The sequence below is a fragment of the Bradysia coprophila genome, unplaced genomic scaffold, assembly GCF_014529535.1.
Source record: "Bradysia coprophila strain Holo2 unplaced genomic scaffold, BU_Bcop_v1 contig_297, whole genome shotgun sequence".
NCBI lineage: Eukaryota > Metazoa > Arthropoda > Insecta > Diptera > Sciaridae > Bradysia > Bradysia coprophila.
In genome coordinates, this window is record NW_023503555.1 from 1,264,809 (window position 1) to 1,280,876 (window position 16,068).

Here is a 16,068-nt window from a genome sequence, read left to right on the forward strand (position 1 = left end):
GCGAATCGCATTAAATAGCTGGTAAGGTTGCGACAATAGATCAGTATCTTTTCGACTGTATCGTTCATGGTTAGTGCTCTTGTATCTGTAATTTGTTTTTAGTCTTGCCTTGCCTGTTGGCTGAAAATTCTAATCAATCAACAAGTTTTCTTTGAAGAAAATGATTTTCGGATATTTCCTCATAACAATTACTTGTTGTGCAGCAATTGCAACGTCAGCAAGCGTCGTTGAACAACGTAAGAAGTTAAATTGATTAGCAATTTAACAATTTTTATTTGCATTTTCTTCCTGTAGAAACATGCGAATTAAACTTTGTTACCGAACTTGCTTCAATACCCAATCGAATTCAGCAACTAGAAGAGAAGGCAGCTGCACTTGAATTGAAATTAACAAAATTGGAAACCATTACAACTCAACTGGGCGCTCAAACATCACAATTAGAAGCAAAATCTGTACAAGTCGACGCAGCAATAAAGGACTTGACCAACCTTGTCAATGATATCAGAGCCAAAGCAATTACCAACATTCGTCTAGGTGATCTTCAAACAGCAAACGTATTTGGTGACCTTGGCTATGAAGACTCATACGGTTTTGTGTTGACAAGTGCTGCTAATTTCAATAAAGACAATTATCTCGATTATGTTCGACGACGGAAGATCGAGAAATTCGTGAATGGGAAATGGGTTTCCATTTAAAAGACAACGAAACATAAATGTATGTGTTTTTTCCTTAGATTTCTCTAAGGTTTTTTCCACTTTTTTCGTTTTCTTTGTTATTCAAGATATGAATAAAATAAAAAAATGACTTCTCAAATTGCAGCCAGTAAAAAATCGATCTTTTCATAAACAGAAATTACAATAAATAAAAATCGTCCACTCTATTCCTTCTCAATGTTCGAAGAACACATGTTGCGTTTCCTCTTTGAATACTAATTGAAATTCTTTGCAATCAGTAATCTGTTGAACGCTTTTCCCCTGATACTTTTTTCATCCACGATCCTAATTTCGTGACAAATTTGTTTGTTTCTGGTCTGGACCCATGCAACCTAAAGATTCAAAAGCAAGCGGGGTAAATAAATAAAATTTTCTTTAAGTTTTCTATAATGATTATGCTTTAATCTCTCCGCTTTCTCTGCAATTGATCGTGCTTTTTTAGAAGTTTCATCAATGTATGAAGGAGCCAACGTATCACGCACTGTCACATAAAAGAGATTTACCATGACTAAACGGAATTAGAGTCATACCATCAGGTCTTTTACCGTCATCTCTAGAAATTCCCGCTAAACTTGCTATTGACCAACGGAAGGTCCCAATTCCTCTCTATCTTCCTCTCATCATCACTACCTGGAACAAATTCACTAGGAATCGAACTTACTAACCCAAAACACTATCATCGATCACATTAATATTAAACCTACTCAAAATCTCATAAGACAGACTGGACGTCGAATACACAGACGACAGATACGCAGGAAGTGCCAATTCCTCAACTTTCCGAATACCTAATCCACCCTGAGCTAACGGCAGGGTAGCCTGACCCCAAGAAAAATCTAACAGCCTAAGATTAGTAATCGTCTCAAGCGTCGAACGAAAAACTTCATTTACCTACTTCAAATAAGCATTCAAAGAAAATGCCTTAGAACTACGCAACAAATAGTTAAACCTACAGCTTCCTGAAGACTTCCTAAAAACGCACAAAGTCGGATGGACATCCATCAACTTCAAATGCTCGCACATCACCTTTATTTCTTCAATCTTAGAAGAAAGAAAACATTCTCTCTAACCTCTCTAACCCTGACTCAAAAATCGGCGAACCTAAAATCTCAAGGGAGTACTCATCAACAAAGCTGGCAACAAAGCTGATATCTCAGCATACATATTAGCCCTATCCCTTCAGAAGCGGTTACAAAAAAAACTCACACTTTTTCGCATTCAGTGGCAAACCGGACAACGCACAAAAGTCTAACACTTTCCTAATATCTTCCAACACCACAGAAAGAACATTACCAACTGAACTATCATTCAAATACCATTCTCATAATGCCAATACAAAAACCAGGTGTACCCAATGGATCACCCTGTTGAAACCTCCTCTTCGACAACAATGTTCGCTTCAGTTTCAATTTTTTTATTTGTTTTGTGTGAATCAATAGCAGGAATCTGTGAAGTAAGCATTTGTATTATGAAAGTTGATGTGTGACTAGAAATATGTGCAATTTATGGAAAAATTCGGTTGAAAACAGGTATTTTAAAAGATGAAAAAACAATAAATGAAACAGCTTTTCCAAAAATCAGAAACCATTATTGCATCCAAAAATGTATAAATTAAGTAGGTACCCTAAGAGTTGCAACTTTCAGACCCTTTTTTCGGTTTTGTGCTATGAAAAAGGGGTGATTCCTCTTAAAAATATCACAATCGTTCTATGTTAGCATGGTCGGCGACATTCTGACTGTGCTGTACTTAGGATTCCTAACATCAGCCCTCCGCAAGTTCTCAAATAAGAATCGTGAGACAAGCGAGATGCAACAGGATGACAGCAATAACTGTTGGTTAAAATTCAAAGAAATCCTGGACTCATTAATTTCATTAACAACAAATCAACTACACTGCATCGGAAGAGATGCATCGATTTAAAGAAATGTAAAGATAAAATCTGAGATTTGTTCGGTACTCTCTATAAAGAACTGCACCAATCGTACACGATAGAAATCATGTCAGAGCGTACGCGCATATTATATATTCACTTCACATAATCGTTGGTATTCGTCGATTTAAAAATAGCCAACTCTCATCAAACAACCTTACCTGCAAAAAATGAATTACGAATGTAAATAGTTTTGTTTTAGAATATTTTGTGAGGCGGTTCGGTTAATCTTGGTCTGTGAAAATTATTAAATAAAAATTTAGATAGGGCGATCAGTATCGTCAAATTGCAATCAATCGTTCGACAATTGCGTTTTGCAACTTCATGGAATGATGCCTTAATCAGTGGTCTTTATTTTGTGATTCACAATTTCAGCTCAAAGAAAAGGGGACAAACATTAAGCTGCAGACGTGAAAACCAAATATTACGTAATGTGATGATGGTAGAGTTGTTAACAATATGTGCGGTGCATCTGTAATCATTATTTGTTTAGAGGAAAATTACGTTACCGAGACAGTTTGACGGGATATTAAAAGGCGAATATGCTTTCTTATTGCAGTTAATTTATGAAAAGTGTAGCCCGTTCAGTGAAACCTATTATTCGTAAAATGCATTTGTGCGTACGAAGTTGCAACTGTGCAAGCCAAATAAGAAATTGTTGACCTAATTGTGTGACCTTAAAGTTAAATGAAATGAGAGCGACGACATAGCATTGTGTTCGTCGACTCTAAACCAAAGCAGATAAAGTTACGCTGACTATTTGCTTTTTTGACAATTGTGAATTGGAGAAAGTGTGCATGTGCGTGTCCCGAAACCGCTAGTTTGAACAGAACCACCGAATATACGTTCATCTGTTAACGACAGCTACTACAGCATACAGCAATAAGAAATGAACTCTTGCTAACACCAACTTGTACATAGCAATTTGTATGTTAAAATTAGTGAAGTAATAGATTCAGTTAAAATTGCTTAGAACAATAGACGTAAAAGATTTGAAAATAATATTGGTGACATACCTGACGTCTGTGACTGCATACCATATGCAGCATAATCTATCTGTTACAACAGCCAACAATTTGATAATATATCGAAACACAGAGAGAAAGTGTTACAAGCAGAGCTTCTATAAATACGTAGAGTGTGTTTCTGGTGATGTTGCACAGTTATCGTTTATGTTTTAAGTCCCGCTACCAGTTACCACACATCTTATTGTCCTTGAACTTCAAACGATAAATCAAATTGGCCGGAAGCCAATTAAAAGTGCAGACAAAACCTTTTCTCTCTCTGATCACACAAGTGTTGATATATAGAAATTGCATGCCAACAAGATGAAAAAGTGTCAGGTGCGATCACTCAGTGAATTGGCACTAACGGAACTAGCTAACACTGTGGTAACGGCAATCGGATTCGCCATGCACACCGAATTGGACAATGATATAACCATCACCATGGTCGATGTAAATTCGTATTTAGAAGAGTCTGGTGCAACAAGTGATATTTACCAAGATATGCTGCGAGTTATACTGAGTTCGGATTTTTTGGAAGCAACCGTTCGTTTCACATGCCTTCAGATGCTGCTCAATGGGAGTGTTCAGTGTCTGGTATCGGAAATATTTCCGTACTCGTACTATGAAAAGATTCTGCAAGTAATAGCCGCTCAGGGAAGCGGTCTGACCGCATTGAATTTGAAGGGTGTCTGGGTGAAACATGAACACATGAACTACATGTACGAAATAATGAAGAACTGCACGAAATTAACGAAATTGTCTATTCCATACATTGCTACTGACGAATTGCTCAAGTACATTTCCAATTGTAAATTTCTTAAAATTTTGGATGTATCCGGTGAAACGGACATAACCGAAATCGGTGTCGAATATCTGTGTCTCGGAGCAGCGAGAGAGCGACTGAAAATTGTAGATATTGGAACGTTAGGCGAGGAAAATATTTGTCACACCGACATTGCGTTACTGTTAACTAATCTGCCAAATTTAGAAAATCTGGTCACCTACTCTTATGTCGGACAATCATTACTGTGCATCAGCGAGCACCACAACCCTCACTTCAAAACGAAACTGAAATATCTGCACGACACCAGAACCAACAATAAAACCATCGACGCCATTGTTGAAATGTGCCCAGATCTGGAGAGTATCTATCTGGACACACCGGACAGTGGTGTAATGCACAAACTAAAGTTTTTGAATTTGAGAAAGCTGAAAATCTACAAATTTTGTTGCATTGAACTGGAGCAATTGCTCGAAAACATTGGACGGAATTTGTATCATCTGACGATTATAAAAGGACGAGGCACAATGGATCTGGGCAGACTGTCACGCGCCTGCTGTGGATTGGTCGACTTGGACTGTTATATGATGGATCTGATGACGTACAACAGTGATAGAAAGTTTGATAATCTGCAAGGATTGGAGATGTTAAACAGTCCGTTCACGAATACGGCGCTGAAGCGATTCGTATGCAATACACGAACGTTGAAAAGACTAGCGATCGATAGCATCACATTTACTGATGAGGATATGGCAAGGTATGTCTAGTCAAATCCTTCAGAGATATGTAGAAAGGTACAGTACAGTGATGAGCACCCAATTGTGCCAGCATGTTCATAACTAGTCAAAAACGTCAACGTACGCTACAATCTAGTCCATCTTGTTCCACACATTCACATGTGTATGAGTCACAAGGTATGAATGTGTGTAACAAAGTGGATTAGCCAAATAAGATCTTGATAGCACGACGGCACTTTAAATGTACATGATTGTAGTTAGGATGTAGAAAATTCCACGCCTCAGTCTCAGATAAAGCTAACAATTCGCAACATTTTCAGCATATTCCTTGACACCGACTTTAATCTTCTGGAAGACATCTGGTTCACTTCTGCACCAAATTTAACGGTACAAACTGTAGAGGTATAACGCGATTTTTTTACCTTTTACCGAAAAATAAATTCGAAAATTTTTTGCATAGCTCTTGATGGATCGTTGTCCGGAACTGCAAAGTATTGGACAGCTAAGTGGATGGGCACTAACACCTGACGATTTATCACTTCTCCGCGGTATGCTGAAGAGCGCGAATTCATGCTTGGTATTATCACCCACTAATGTATTCCCTTAAATGTTGTTACAATTCCCACAATTTATTTTCATTTATAAAACAAAATTAAACTCACGAAAATAGGATGTTTTGTTGTCGATGTTTTACTGCAATTGTGCCACTCTTATATACGACACAATGTTAAACGTTTCATTTTTGTTCTTTTTGTTTTTTATTGTTTATTTTCCTTAGGTGCTTGCAACGAAATATCGCGATGCTCATCTGGCAAATATTTACTGGCATGAATAAAATATTCGATATTGTAAACACTAATGTAAACATGGACTTTGAATTGCCAATTTTGCTCTTTAACCTGGTTTAGATTTAACCGGCAGGGTCTATTTTTGGGAAAACGTTTTCCCATATTTTCCTGGATTTTCGTACATTTCACCAAATTTTCCGAAATAGTATATTTCAACATACCCCAATACACACAAGGTGTGTATGGATACGAGGGCGAAGCCCGAGTGAAATACACACCGCGTGTGTATTGGGGTATTTTGAAAGATATTTTTCTGTAATAGTGAGAGTGTGTTGGTGCTTTCCTTCCCAACCGTTACTTTCCCGCTCGACCGTTTACTTTCCCGCTCGACCGATTCATATGACACCTCACCAATACACTCTCACGTATACAGAAAAATATTTTTTCTGTATACGTGAGTGTATTGGTGAGCTATGATATGAATCGGTCGGTAGGGAAAGTAAACGGTCGAGAAGGAAAGTAACGGTTGGGAAGGAAAGCACCAACACACTCTCACTATTACAGAAAAATATCTTTCAAAATACCCCAATACACACTCGATGTGTGTTTTCGCTTGGGCTTCGCCCGCGCGTGCACACACATCTTGTGTGTATTGGGGTATGTTGAAATATACTATTTGTGAAAATTAAGGAAAATGGTGGAAAGTTAAAAAAAAATGTGCGAAAGTGTTTTAAAAAAAAGTCCTCGCTAAACGCCAATCGTATCACGAAATCATTAAATCTGCTAGCTATTTTGCTTAATGTTTAACTCATAAAATGTACTTACAGAATCTATTGCTTCATTAGTTCTAGAAAATGTTTTGCTGTAGTAAGGCATCATTATCCATTCATAGCTTATTTTCGACGTCACTCTCGATAATGGATGACTAGCTCGAGCTATAATAGGTCAATGACTGATGAATTTGCATAGTGGGCTTTACGTTTTTCTGACTTTTTATCGAAGAAGAAACTAGCCTGAAGTTGAACCACAGTGAATTTCAGGTTCAGGTTCAGGTTCGAACCAAAACCGCCCACTCCGATACTTAGTTTCTAAATACGTTTGTTTTCCTCAAGAGGAATTCTTCTGAAAAACAGAAGACCGAAATCGGACGCATTTTCCATTGGAATTTTTTATATGTGCCCAATAAGGTATTCGACCCAGAAGCCAAAACCACTTTCAAAAAAATTCTTCGAAGCTTGTGTGGCTGTGTGTACCAAGTAAAGAGACTCAGAATGTCAAAAGAATACTAAGGTTGACATTTTCGTTTTATTGGTGTGTGTGATATAATTTTTCAATGAATTTCGAGTCATAATTCCTCTAGGTAGTCTACCTCTATGGTGTGTACATGCAATTACCTTTCAAATGACAACCCATACGACCATGCACGTTTCGTGTACCTCGAGCAATTTCTAGGTAAGAAAAGTGCATGTTTTCAGGGAGGTGCGGTAATCATGGTTTGATAGCGAAATGAAACGCATTTCTGTGTAACAAAATAATTTGAGATAAAAAAGTCTTCGCAATTCGATTAATCTTTTCGAAGAAGAATTTCTATTTGAATCAAAAACGTACACTATATTGCACTTACCATACCAATTATTCATTCAAAAATAATCACATTGATTTATTTTCATTTAAGTTCGCAAGAGTACACTGTGCAAACATTACATGGAATTGTTCTATGACTTTTTTGTAAACCATGCTTGTTTCAAAAAATGAAACAAAACGAAACAAATCAAAATAAAACAAATCAAATCAAAACGAAACAAATCAAAACAAAACAAAACAAATCATGTTTCGGCCACTTGGCAACAAATTACAAGATCTGTTTTAAAGATCAATACATGGATTTCGATTATCACTCTTTCCAGGTAGCATCATTGAGATTGAACTTAGAGGTAAACAAAGTAAAATTTAAAATTTTTAAATTTAAATTGCTTCGAAACAGCTAAAAACAAATTGTTTTTCCGTGGGAAATCTACGGAAAACAAATTTAATTTGTGCTGTTTCGCGACCTAATACTTACAATATTTTTATGTTTCACTTTGTTTACCTCTAAGTCCAATCATAATTAAGCTACCATAAAAGAATAATTAACGAAATCCAAATATTAATCCTAAAAACAGATCTTGTAATTTGTTGCCAAGTGGCCGAAACATGTTTTGTTTTGATTTGTTTTGATTTGTTTTGTTTTGATTTGTTTTGTTTTGTTTCACTTTTTCGAAGCAATGTTGACAACTTACAATAAAAGATCTCACAGAATAATTTCGTGTGTATGAAAAGTCAATGCACACATGATTTCAACTTCTAGGATTTGTATTAAAAAATAAACGTTGATGTGATCATTTTTGAATAAACGTTTCGTGAGTGCAGTGGTGTTATGTTTTCGTTCGAATAGAAACCATGTTTCGAAATATGTGAACAATCTGCAAGACATTTTTTATCTCAATTATATATTGTTTTAGAGAAATGCTTTTCATTTTCTGTAAAACCACGATTCCCGCACCTCCCAGTCTTTTTTCTGTTGAAAACTTCAACTGCACATATCTCAGTTTAGATGACTTTTGAACCAAAGCACCTAGCAGGGTAATAGAGGTTTTTCACGTCAAATAGAGTAGTTTTTCGATACCAATAATACCATAAGCAGCCTTAATGGTAATTTTGCAATGACATTATGAAAAAAAAACGTATGGAAATATTCGCATACTTCGATTAAAGTACTACTTTATTTTTTTCTATTACCCTGCTAGGTGCTTTGTTTAAACCCAACAAGACCCTATTCGCCCCGAAAGTACATGCAATTACCTTTCTAATGAGACCCCACACGACCCTGTACGGCTCATGTAACTGGAGAAATTTTTGTAAGAAAAGTGCATGATCACCTCACACTAGCCACACAAGCTTCGAAGAATTTTTTTGAAAGTGGTTTTGGACTTCTGGGATTGAATACCTTATTTGGCACAAACGAAAAATTCCAATAGAAAATGCGGTATTCTGTTTTTCAGAAGAATCCCTCCAATTGGCTACGTTATATGAATGAAAGTCCTAACAAAAGCCCAATGGATGTGGAAGACACACATAGGCCAGTTTGTGTACAATGTTTAGTGATATTTTAAAGTTTTAGATTCTTTTTTCTAACGGACTTCACAACCGAGAAGCGTATCAGCATACAACCATTACGAACTATTACTTCTTTCGTTTGAACATCAACAATGATGTAACAAAGAGACGAATGAAAAGATGAGCAAAACTGAAACTGTTTCCATTCATATTCTTTTGAGTCGATATACTTCAAAGGGTATGACTCAGTGGCTACTGGTTGTGTATGTACTAGTCTTCCACCAAAATTCGAATCCCACGTAAGACAATTTCACAAGGAATTTTTCTAGCGATTATATTGCAGTTACAGTGAGTTTGGTGGCTGCAACGATATACATACTGAGTGACTCGTATGGCGTAACCCAAATACGATGAATTTGTTTGCATAATATAACAGGAGCCACTGGTGAGAGTTTCTACTGTTCAGAAATCAAACATCGAAGAACTCAATTGAATTGAAATGAATCAAGAAACTTGAAACCCCTGGAAGAGGGGTGTATAAATACAGTAGAACTTTGAAGAAGGAATTCAGAATAAACTTGAACGTTAAACGGGAATTAATTGAGTCTGATCTAAAAGTACTAAGAGTAAGCGACTGTAGAACGTTGAAGATTGCTGGAAGAGGCCAAAACCAGTAATAGGTTGTAGTGCCCGCCTAAGTAAGTAAGTAAGTTAAACGGGAAACAGCCCGAAAAATGAAGTTTCATTCTTAATTAAGTGGATTATAACTGCAGCGAGTTAGAATTATGGATCATTGTCATAGCTATACCACTGCATTAGATTCACAGAACTTCGAACAGATGTCACCCTTTCGTGGTCTGAGTTAAAACATTCAACACATGCAACTGTACACTCACGCATATTTGTATCAAAATTTGGAGACTGTTTGATATCCTGTCGTGTGAAGCTAAAACATCATATTGAATTGTTTCATCGAAGCTTCTTTTGGATTCCATTGGAAAAGTGGAATACAAAAGAAGCTTAAAGCTCTCAAAAGCTCCTCAAAAGCATAGAAACAAATGCGTTGCAGTGTTTTAAATTAACATTGCATTCTACATTTGGCACAAATGCTTTCCATAGCCAAAATTGCTAAAGAAAATTTCATTTCATTTCAGCGTTTGTGCTATCGTGGTCTTCTACAAAAAATTACGTCCGCTCCTTGCTAGATATTTCCGCGATAAACAAAAATTTACGGTCATCCGATCACACGTTCTATCGGGCCTCGATTTTTATTGGTATAATGTCGACAATTGGACCCGAACTTCACCCATCTCATCCATTTGATCTTAGTCTCGCAAGAACATTTTGTCCACGAAAAACCGGGCGATGTATGTAAAATGTGGTAACTTTGTTCTTTTTATTAAATTGTAAAGTTTGTGGTGTGTGGTACGCACTGTGCGCTCACACTCTTTAAATATAATAATAAATTGGCTTTGTTCAATTTTTCACTTATAACTATTACAAAGTTGAATTGTGCGACATCATTTTCACGTCGACGTCACTGTTTTCCTTGTTGTTTGAATTTTCCATGGAATGTAAAACCTTGCGCTTCTTTTCCATCCGCTGACGGAACATCTTATTTTCATCGGCACATTTGGTGGTGATGGCGCTGCGAACTGTAAGTTAAACAAAGAGAATTTAGTATTTATAACGATCGCTCACAAACGGATGGGCTGAGCCATTCCAAAAACCATACATTGTGTCATGCACAATGTGTAGCTTCAACAGTTGAAAAATGGCTAGTCATCTGTTATCGACAGCAATGAAAGAAATAAGCGATAACTGCCGACTGAATGCGACTTATCTAATGGAATGTATGCAAAAACTAAGGAAGTGCAAGATTTGATATAAAGTGGTGGCAAGACCGGACAGGCTCTGTAGGTGTTCGGGCCATGCCCGAAAGACTTCTCGATTTTTTGTATGAACAAAGGTCATTTTTACGAATTTTTGTCATTCAACGCCCGACTAAATGACTCACTAAACATGGATGGGCTCAGGATGGTCAGATTGCACAAAAAAATATTTTTTGGATCGGCTTTTCGAAATTCTCTATTTCTCGAAAGGTTCTAGATACTGGACTGAAAATTAGCATCAGTTCCCTTCAAACGCGGGAAGCGCTACTTCGCCCTCATCCCTAAACATTTATAAATTGAATACACTCACCAGCAGTGTCGGTGACGCCACATCGCTGTGAAACAAACTGGACAATGTCACCGATAATTAACGCGTTCAGTTGATTTTTCGTTGGCTTGGTCGAATCCATGAATGCTGCAAAAAGAAGACACCGAAAAAAACCCATTAACAAAACTGCAATCAGACAGTAAAGGTGGCACAAATTACCTGGTGATGGTTTCCCGGTTAACGAATGCGTGGCCAAAACTTCTCTTGTAAATAGCGACGATAACAACTTCCTAGTAGCGCTACTATGCGACGTCCATTTCACCGTGTCCAGTACACTTTTGTGTACTTTTGTCCCATTCGAACCGATGGTCACCTCTTCGGATACCTCATCGAGGTCGATCACTTTCCAGTTATTTTTGTTATCATTCACCATGGACGAATGTGTGTGATTGGCTGACTCGCCAGCCGAAGACGATTGTTGGGTGCCCATCATGGTTGAATTGTAAATGGATGCATTGGACACAGCCGATAAGCGGCTGCAATTCGAATAGGAAATGTTGCTGCTTTCGTTGTTCACATCGTACGTTTCGATGGCCATATCGTTGTCGATTTCGGCATGGTTCAGATCGACAATGTGATCGGATGATTTGGCATAGAGCACAATCGGATCATTGTTGGCTTTCATCTGTGAATTGATTATGTGCGGATCTCGGTGGTTGAGCTCCAACTTTCTGTGAATGTCGTTCATCATCGCCTTTACGTCATACGTATTATTGGCCACGTCGGCTAGCATTTGCTTGGTGTGTTGACTCTCTTTTCTCAGTTGCTGATTTTCAATCAGCAACATTTCCAGTTGCTGCGTAAGTTTCGACAAATCTTTCGGCAGCCCACCATCGGTCGACATCAGTTTCAACTCGGTTTGGGTACCTTGATCGAATGTCATTGGCGGTGCAGCGGTTATTTGCTTTTCCACATTCGAACTCATCGACTCATTTGTGTTGTTACTCCAGGCCGGCGATGGTAGCCGAGATATCGATGCATTCGGTTTGTATTCGATGGGCGATGGGGTTCCCCTTTTTCTTCGTTTGTATTCGACCGGCTTATGGCTTCGATCGTCCACAGGCGCTCTGGTTAAAGCCCTCATTTCAGTTTCCAGAAAATTTCTATCGTCTGGCGGAAGAAGGAAGGGAAAAAATTGGTAAATTGAGTGCTTAGAGCATGCGGACGTAGATGACTGTATCTGTATGTCTTTCATGAATAACTTTTCTCATACTACGCGTTTAAAAGCGTTTTCGTCGCCAGTCACGACTTACAAACTGGCTAAAGAGTGTGAACCTCATGGGCCAAAGCAAACGTGTATGCTTAGCTGGGTGGCCGGACACTCTGGTGTGGAAGATAAGGAAATGGCGGATGAGCTAGCAAGAGCAGGAGCCGTGTTTATAACTATAGACAATTCATTCTGTGCGAAAACGTTAACGTAATGGGGTAAATGGGCCAAAGATTTGCTCAACATGAACCGGAATCACATCAGAAGAATAGGTGCACTCACCGGACAGTCAGTGCTAAAGCGGTCTAGAAGAACAAAAGAGGCCTGCAGCTCATGTTTCCTAAATTTCTTATAGTAAGACACAGGTTCCCAGGTGTGTCTATGTGGTACAACCTTCCGAAGTTTCCATTTTGGGACCTGTCATCCTAACCGAATCCTTAAGGGTTACGGAAAGACTACCATGATTTAAAAGATGACCGGGAGGGAAAGAAAACAAAGGTTAACCAGATCTGCGTTTCGAGATCATTAACTGATCGTCCCACCCTAATACAGTCTCATTCATCGTACTGTTTATGAATTTGTATACACATACCTGAAATGATGAATATGACAGCCTTCAAAACTGAATTTCCAAGTCGAAAATCGATTGTCTTTCCAGTATGCATATTGTCCTTTTGCACCACTTTGGATGAGTGAATGATGTCATAATTGTACACATTTTGCGGTCGTTCATATTGAATTAGCAGCCAGAGTTCGGATTCCTTGCATTGATTACGTAATTTGTCGTCCATAACTGAAACAATGCATTAGAGTGTCGATGTCAGTATTTAGTCGATGACAAGGTGTAAAAAATATAAAAATTAAAATTAGGCAAATCCTACAGTGTTGCAGGTCCATGATTAGATATTTGTGGAACGCAGTTTGTACTAAAGTCCTAACAAAAATGCCCGATTTAGACCGCAATTTTAAACTAAATTGTGACAATAAATCACTCCGCAAATCAATTATGTGTTTCACATTCAACAAAATGTGTGCAACATATTTTGCCGCTCTGCTCTCGCAATTTGAATTTGAAACAGAGACTTATAACAAAACATTCAAACAATACGTATGTAAAAGGTAAACCATCGTCAATATGTTCGCTTTTTTCTTATTACCAACCGAAATCACAAACGTTCGACGGTCCAGTATGTATACTATACATTCAATATTATTATGTTACTGGACCGTACATTTAATATTCATCCAACACGGTTCAACACGTTACTTATTTACACTCTTTTAATTGAATTCCGACACATCGCTTTATTGTTTCAAATAAGAAAAAGAATTTGAAATAACAAAAACGTGAGCCACTCACGTGAACGTGAACTCAATGGCATATGTAATATTTAAGGTAATACCTTTAGTCCTGCGTAGCTGGTCCGCTGAATGCGAAGTGATTTTTCCCGTCCTCTGCTACTCTCAAAACGTGCCGAGCTAAGAAAAAATTCTAAGAAGTCGACCAGTAAACCATTTATATATGTTTTCTGTTGCAAGGTCTTTTTTCCTTCCGTTTGTCAGACACACACTCTCTCTAACAAGGTTTTCGCGATCAAACTAAAATTCTAATGTTCTTCGGATGGTTGCCACTATTCAAATGGAAACAAAATTTCAAAATGGAAAATTTACCAGTTCAAAACCGATGATGATGATGTGATGGCAATATACATTTTGTACCTTACACATACCGTCCGTTACCTATACCCATAATATTTAAGGGATGTTTTGCCGGTTTATAGCAATAAAAAAAAAGAAATGTTTTTATTACACTGCGCGTATGGTTGTGTGTGCCATTAGAAATTTTTTTCTTTACACGGATTGAGACGAAGTGAGCAAACTGAATGTGTATATAGTTATATATATATACTATTAGTAAAATACCCTCTACCTATAAGCATTAATACTAAATACCTTTGAGTCAATACGTGATAATAGAATGTAAATTCATCGAATTAGATTTGAGCTGGGCTGTATGTATACCAGATTTTTTGTTGTTCGTTTGGCGCAGATGGGAACTTCGTGAAGGGAATGATTTTATGATCAGGTAAAATTGTAGAATGAAAAAAAGACTTATGATACGGAGGGCATATTATACGTAAGTGTATTTGAAAAATATAAATTCCATGAAACTATCAATAGGAATGTGTTTGTGTTAAAGGAGATAAGTAATAAATGTGACAACGATCGTTGTAATAAAATAAGGGGAAATTCCAGTCTAAATGGACAATTTTTCATATTGATGAAGGTGATTTTCTAGTTGAATACATAGGGGATATTGTACGTATATGTAAACTGAAATTAGGATTTGAATGTTCCGACACCATACTAACGCAACAATACAACGAATGTGGTGATTTAAAGACTCTCAAAAAATTCTTCCCGCTCATCTGTTTGTTTGGAAAATCTTGTCAATTGTATGCACTGCACATAAGATGCATTTAATATACAGACATTCAGATATATCGAAACATACCTAATAATGGTACTGAGGAACAAATTCGAGAAAATTGGCTTCCTTTTTTGATTTTTTTGAAGAATTAAGAGTCAATTCGCCAAAACTTCGAACGGTCGGGATTCAAGCCGACAGCGATCCAAACGAACTATGGCTCAAATGAATCGTCGTTCAATTCTGATAATATCGTGGAACAAATTTTTTCCCGAAATTTTTTTGTTGGGCTGACATGACCCTTAGAAAAATTTTCTCCGGAGTTGTCGTGAAAATCGTTTTTTATCAATTACTCCAACATGCGAGATGTGAATAATGTCAAATTGTGTACGTTTATGAAGGTCGACGAGCTGAATATTATTGACCAACAAACACCGAAGTTCGACCCACCCAGCCACCACAACAAGTGAAAAACCTCGAAAAAACCAAAATGAGTCTTTTTTGCATGAACTGAAGTTGACGTGTTCCGTTCTCTTGGGGCCATTCATAAATTACGCACGATGAAATGACGAATTTTAAACCTCCATCCTCTTAGAAGCGTGCGTTCTTTGTGAATGGCCCCTTATCGTTTAGTTTTTTAAACTCAAAAATATGTTAGAAATTCACGAGGCTGGTACAATTAGAGAGATGGTGAGGCAGGAGGAGATATCCAGGTCAATCGACTACAGTTGTAAATAAAAGGAGTTGTTTGTGGGACACGTTTGACATGATTGTGACTAGTTGTTCACATGGTTTGTCTATTGAGTATAATTCCAAGTTAAAACCTCGACGACAATATTTTCTTTTGAGCTCTTTGGTAGTTGTAAAATATTTCCTTTCCTAGCGTGTCAGCCCTCGAAAATTGAAATTAAAAGAGACCTTCGGGAATTATGAACACCCCGATGACGATGAATTAAGGATGAAGCATATCGGAGAGCAAATTTTGACGCTAGAGCTCAATACCATCTTTATTGCACCAACATTACCAAGAATCAACAATAATTTTTATGCAGATCAGGGAATTAAGTGCTACAGTGACTAACATTCTAAAACCTGCCAATTTAAGAAATGCAGATTTTTCCGAGAATTTTCACATTTCCTTGTGTTTAAGATATCAAAGT

General features: G+C 37.4%; 3 protein-coding genes across 5 annotated transcripts; 2 read left to right on the forward strand and 1 right to left on the reverse strand.

Moving 5' to 3' along the window:
• Positions 1 to 73: 73 nt before the first annotated feature.
• Positions 74 to 787, forward strand: LOC119078785. Its single transcript, XM_037186497.1, has 2 exons — positions 74 to 236; positions 295 to 787. Exons 1-2 carry the CDS (start codon positions 161 to 163, stop codon positions 693 to 695), a joined length of 477 nt encoding a protein of 158 aa, XP_037042392.1. The 5' UTR covers positions 74 to 160; the 3' UTR covers positions 696 to 787.
• Positions 788 to 2,852: 2,065 nt separating this feature from the next.
• Positions 2,853 to 10,431, forward strand: LOC119078746. 2 transcript variants are annotated; one of them, XM_037186446.1, is made up of 4 exons: positions 2,853 to 5,189; positions 5,490 to 5,571; positions 5,630 to 5,746; positions 10,208 to 10,431. In XM_037186446.1, exons 1-4 carry the CDS (start codon positions 3,973 to 3,975, stop codon positions 10,256 to 10,258), a joined length of 1,467 nt encoding a protein of 488 aa, XP_037042341.1. In that variant the 5' UTR covers positions 2,853 to 3,972; the 3' UTR covers positions 10,259 to 10,431. The 2 variants fall into 2 exon arrangements, with proteins under 2 accessions (XP_037042341.1, XP_037042340.1); XM_037186445.1 differs by lacking the exon at positions 10,208 to 10,431 and adding an exon at positions 5,948 to 6,101.
• On the reverse strand, positions 10,426 to 14,168 carry LOC119078747. 2 transcript variants are annotated; one of them, XM_037186448.1, is made up of 5 exons: positions 13,884 to 14,168; positions 13,073 to 13,273; positions 11,433 to 12,383; positions 11,256 to 11,360; positions 10,426 to 10,708 (listed from the first exon to the last, which is right to left on the reverse strand). In XM_037186448.1, exons 2-5 carry the CDS (start codon positions 13,269 to 13,271, stop codon positions 10,551 to 10,553), a joined length of 1,413 nt encoding a protein of 470 aa, XP_037042343.1. In that variant the 5' UTR covers positions 13,272 to 13,273; positions 13,884 to 14,168; the 3' UTR covers positions 10,426 to 10,550. The 2 variants fall into 2 exon arrangements, with proteins under 2 accessions (XP_037042343.1, XP_037042342.1); XM_037186447.1 differs by lacking the exon at positions 13,884 to 14,168 and adding an exon at positions 13,362 to 13,559.
• Positions 14,169 to 16,068: the final 1,900 nt, after the last annotated feature.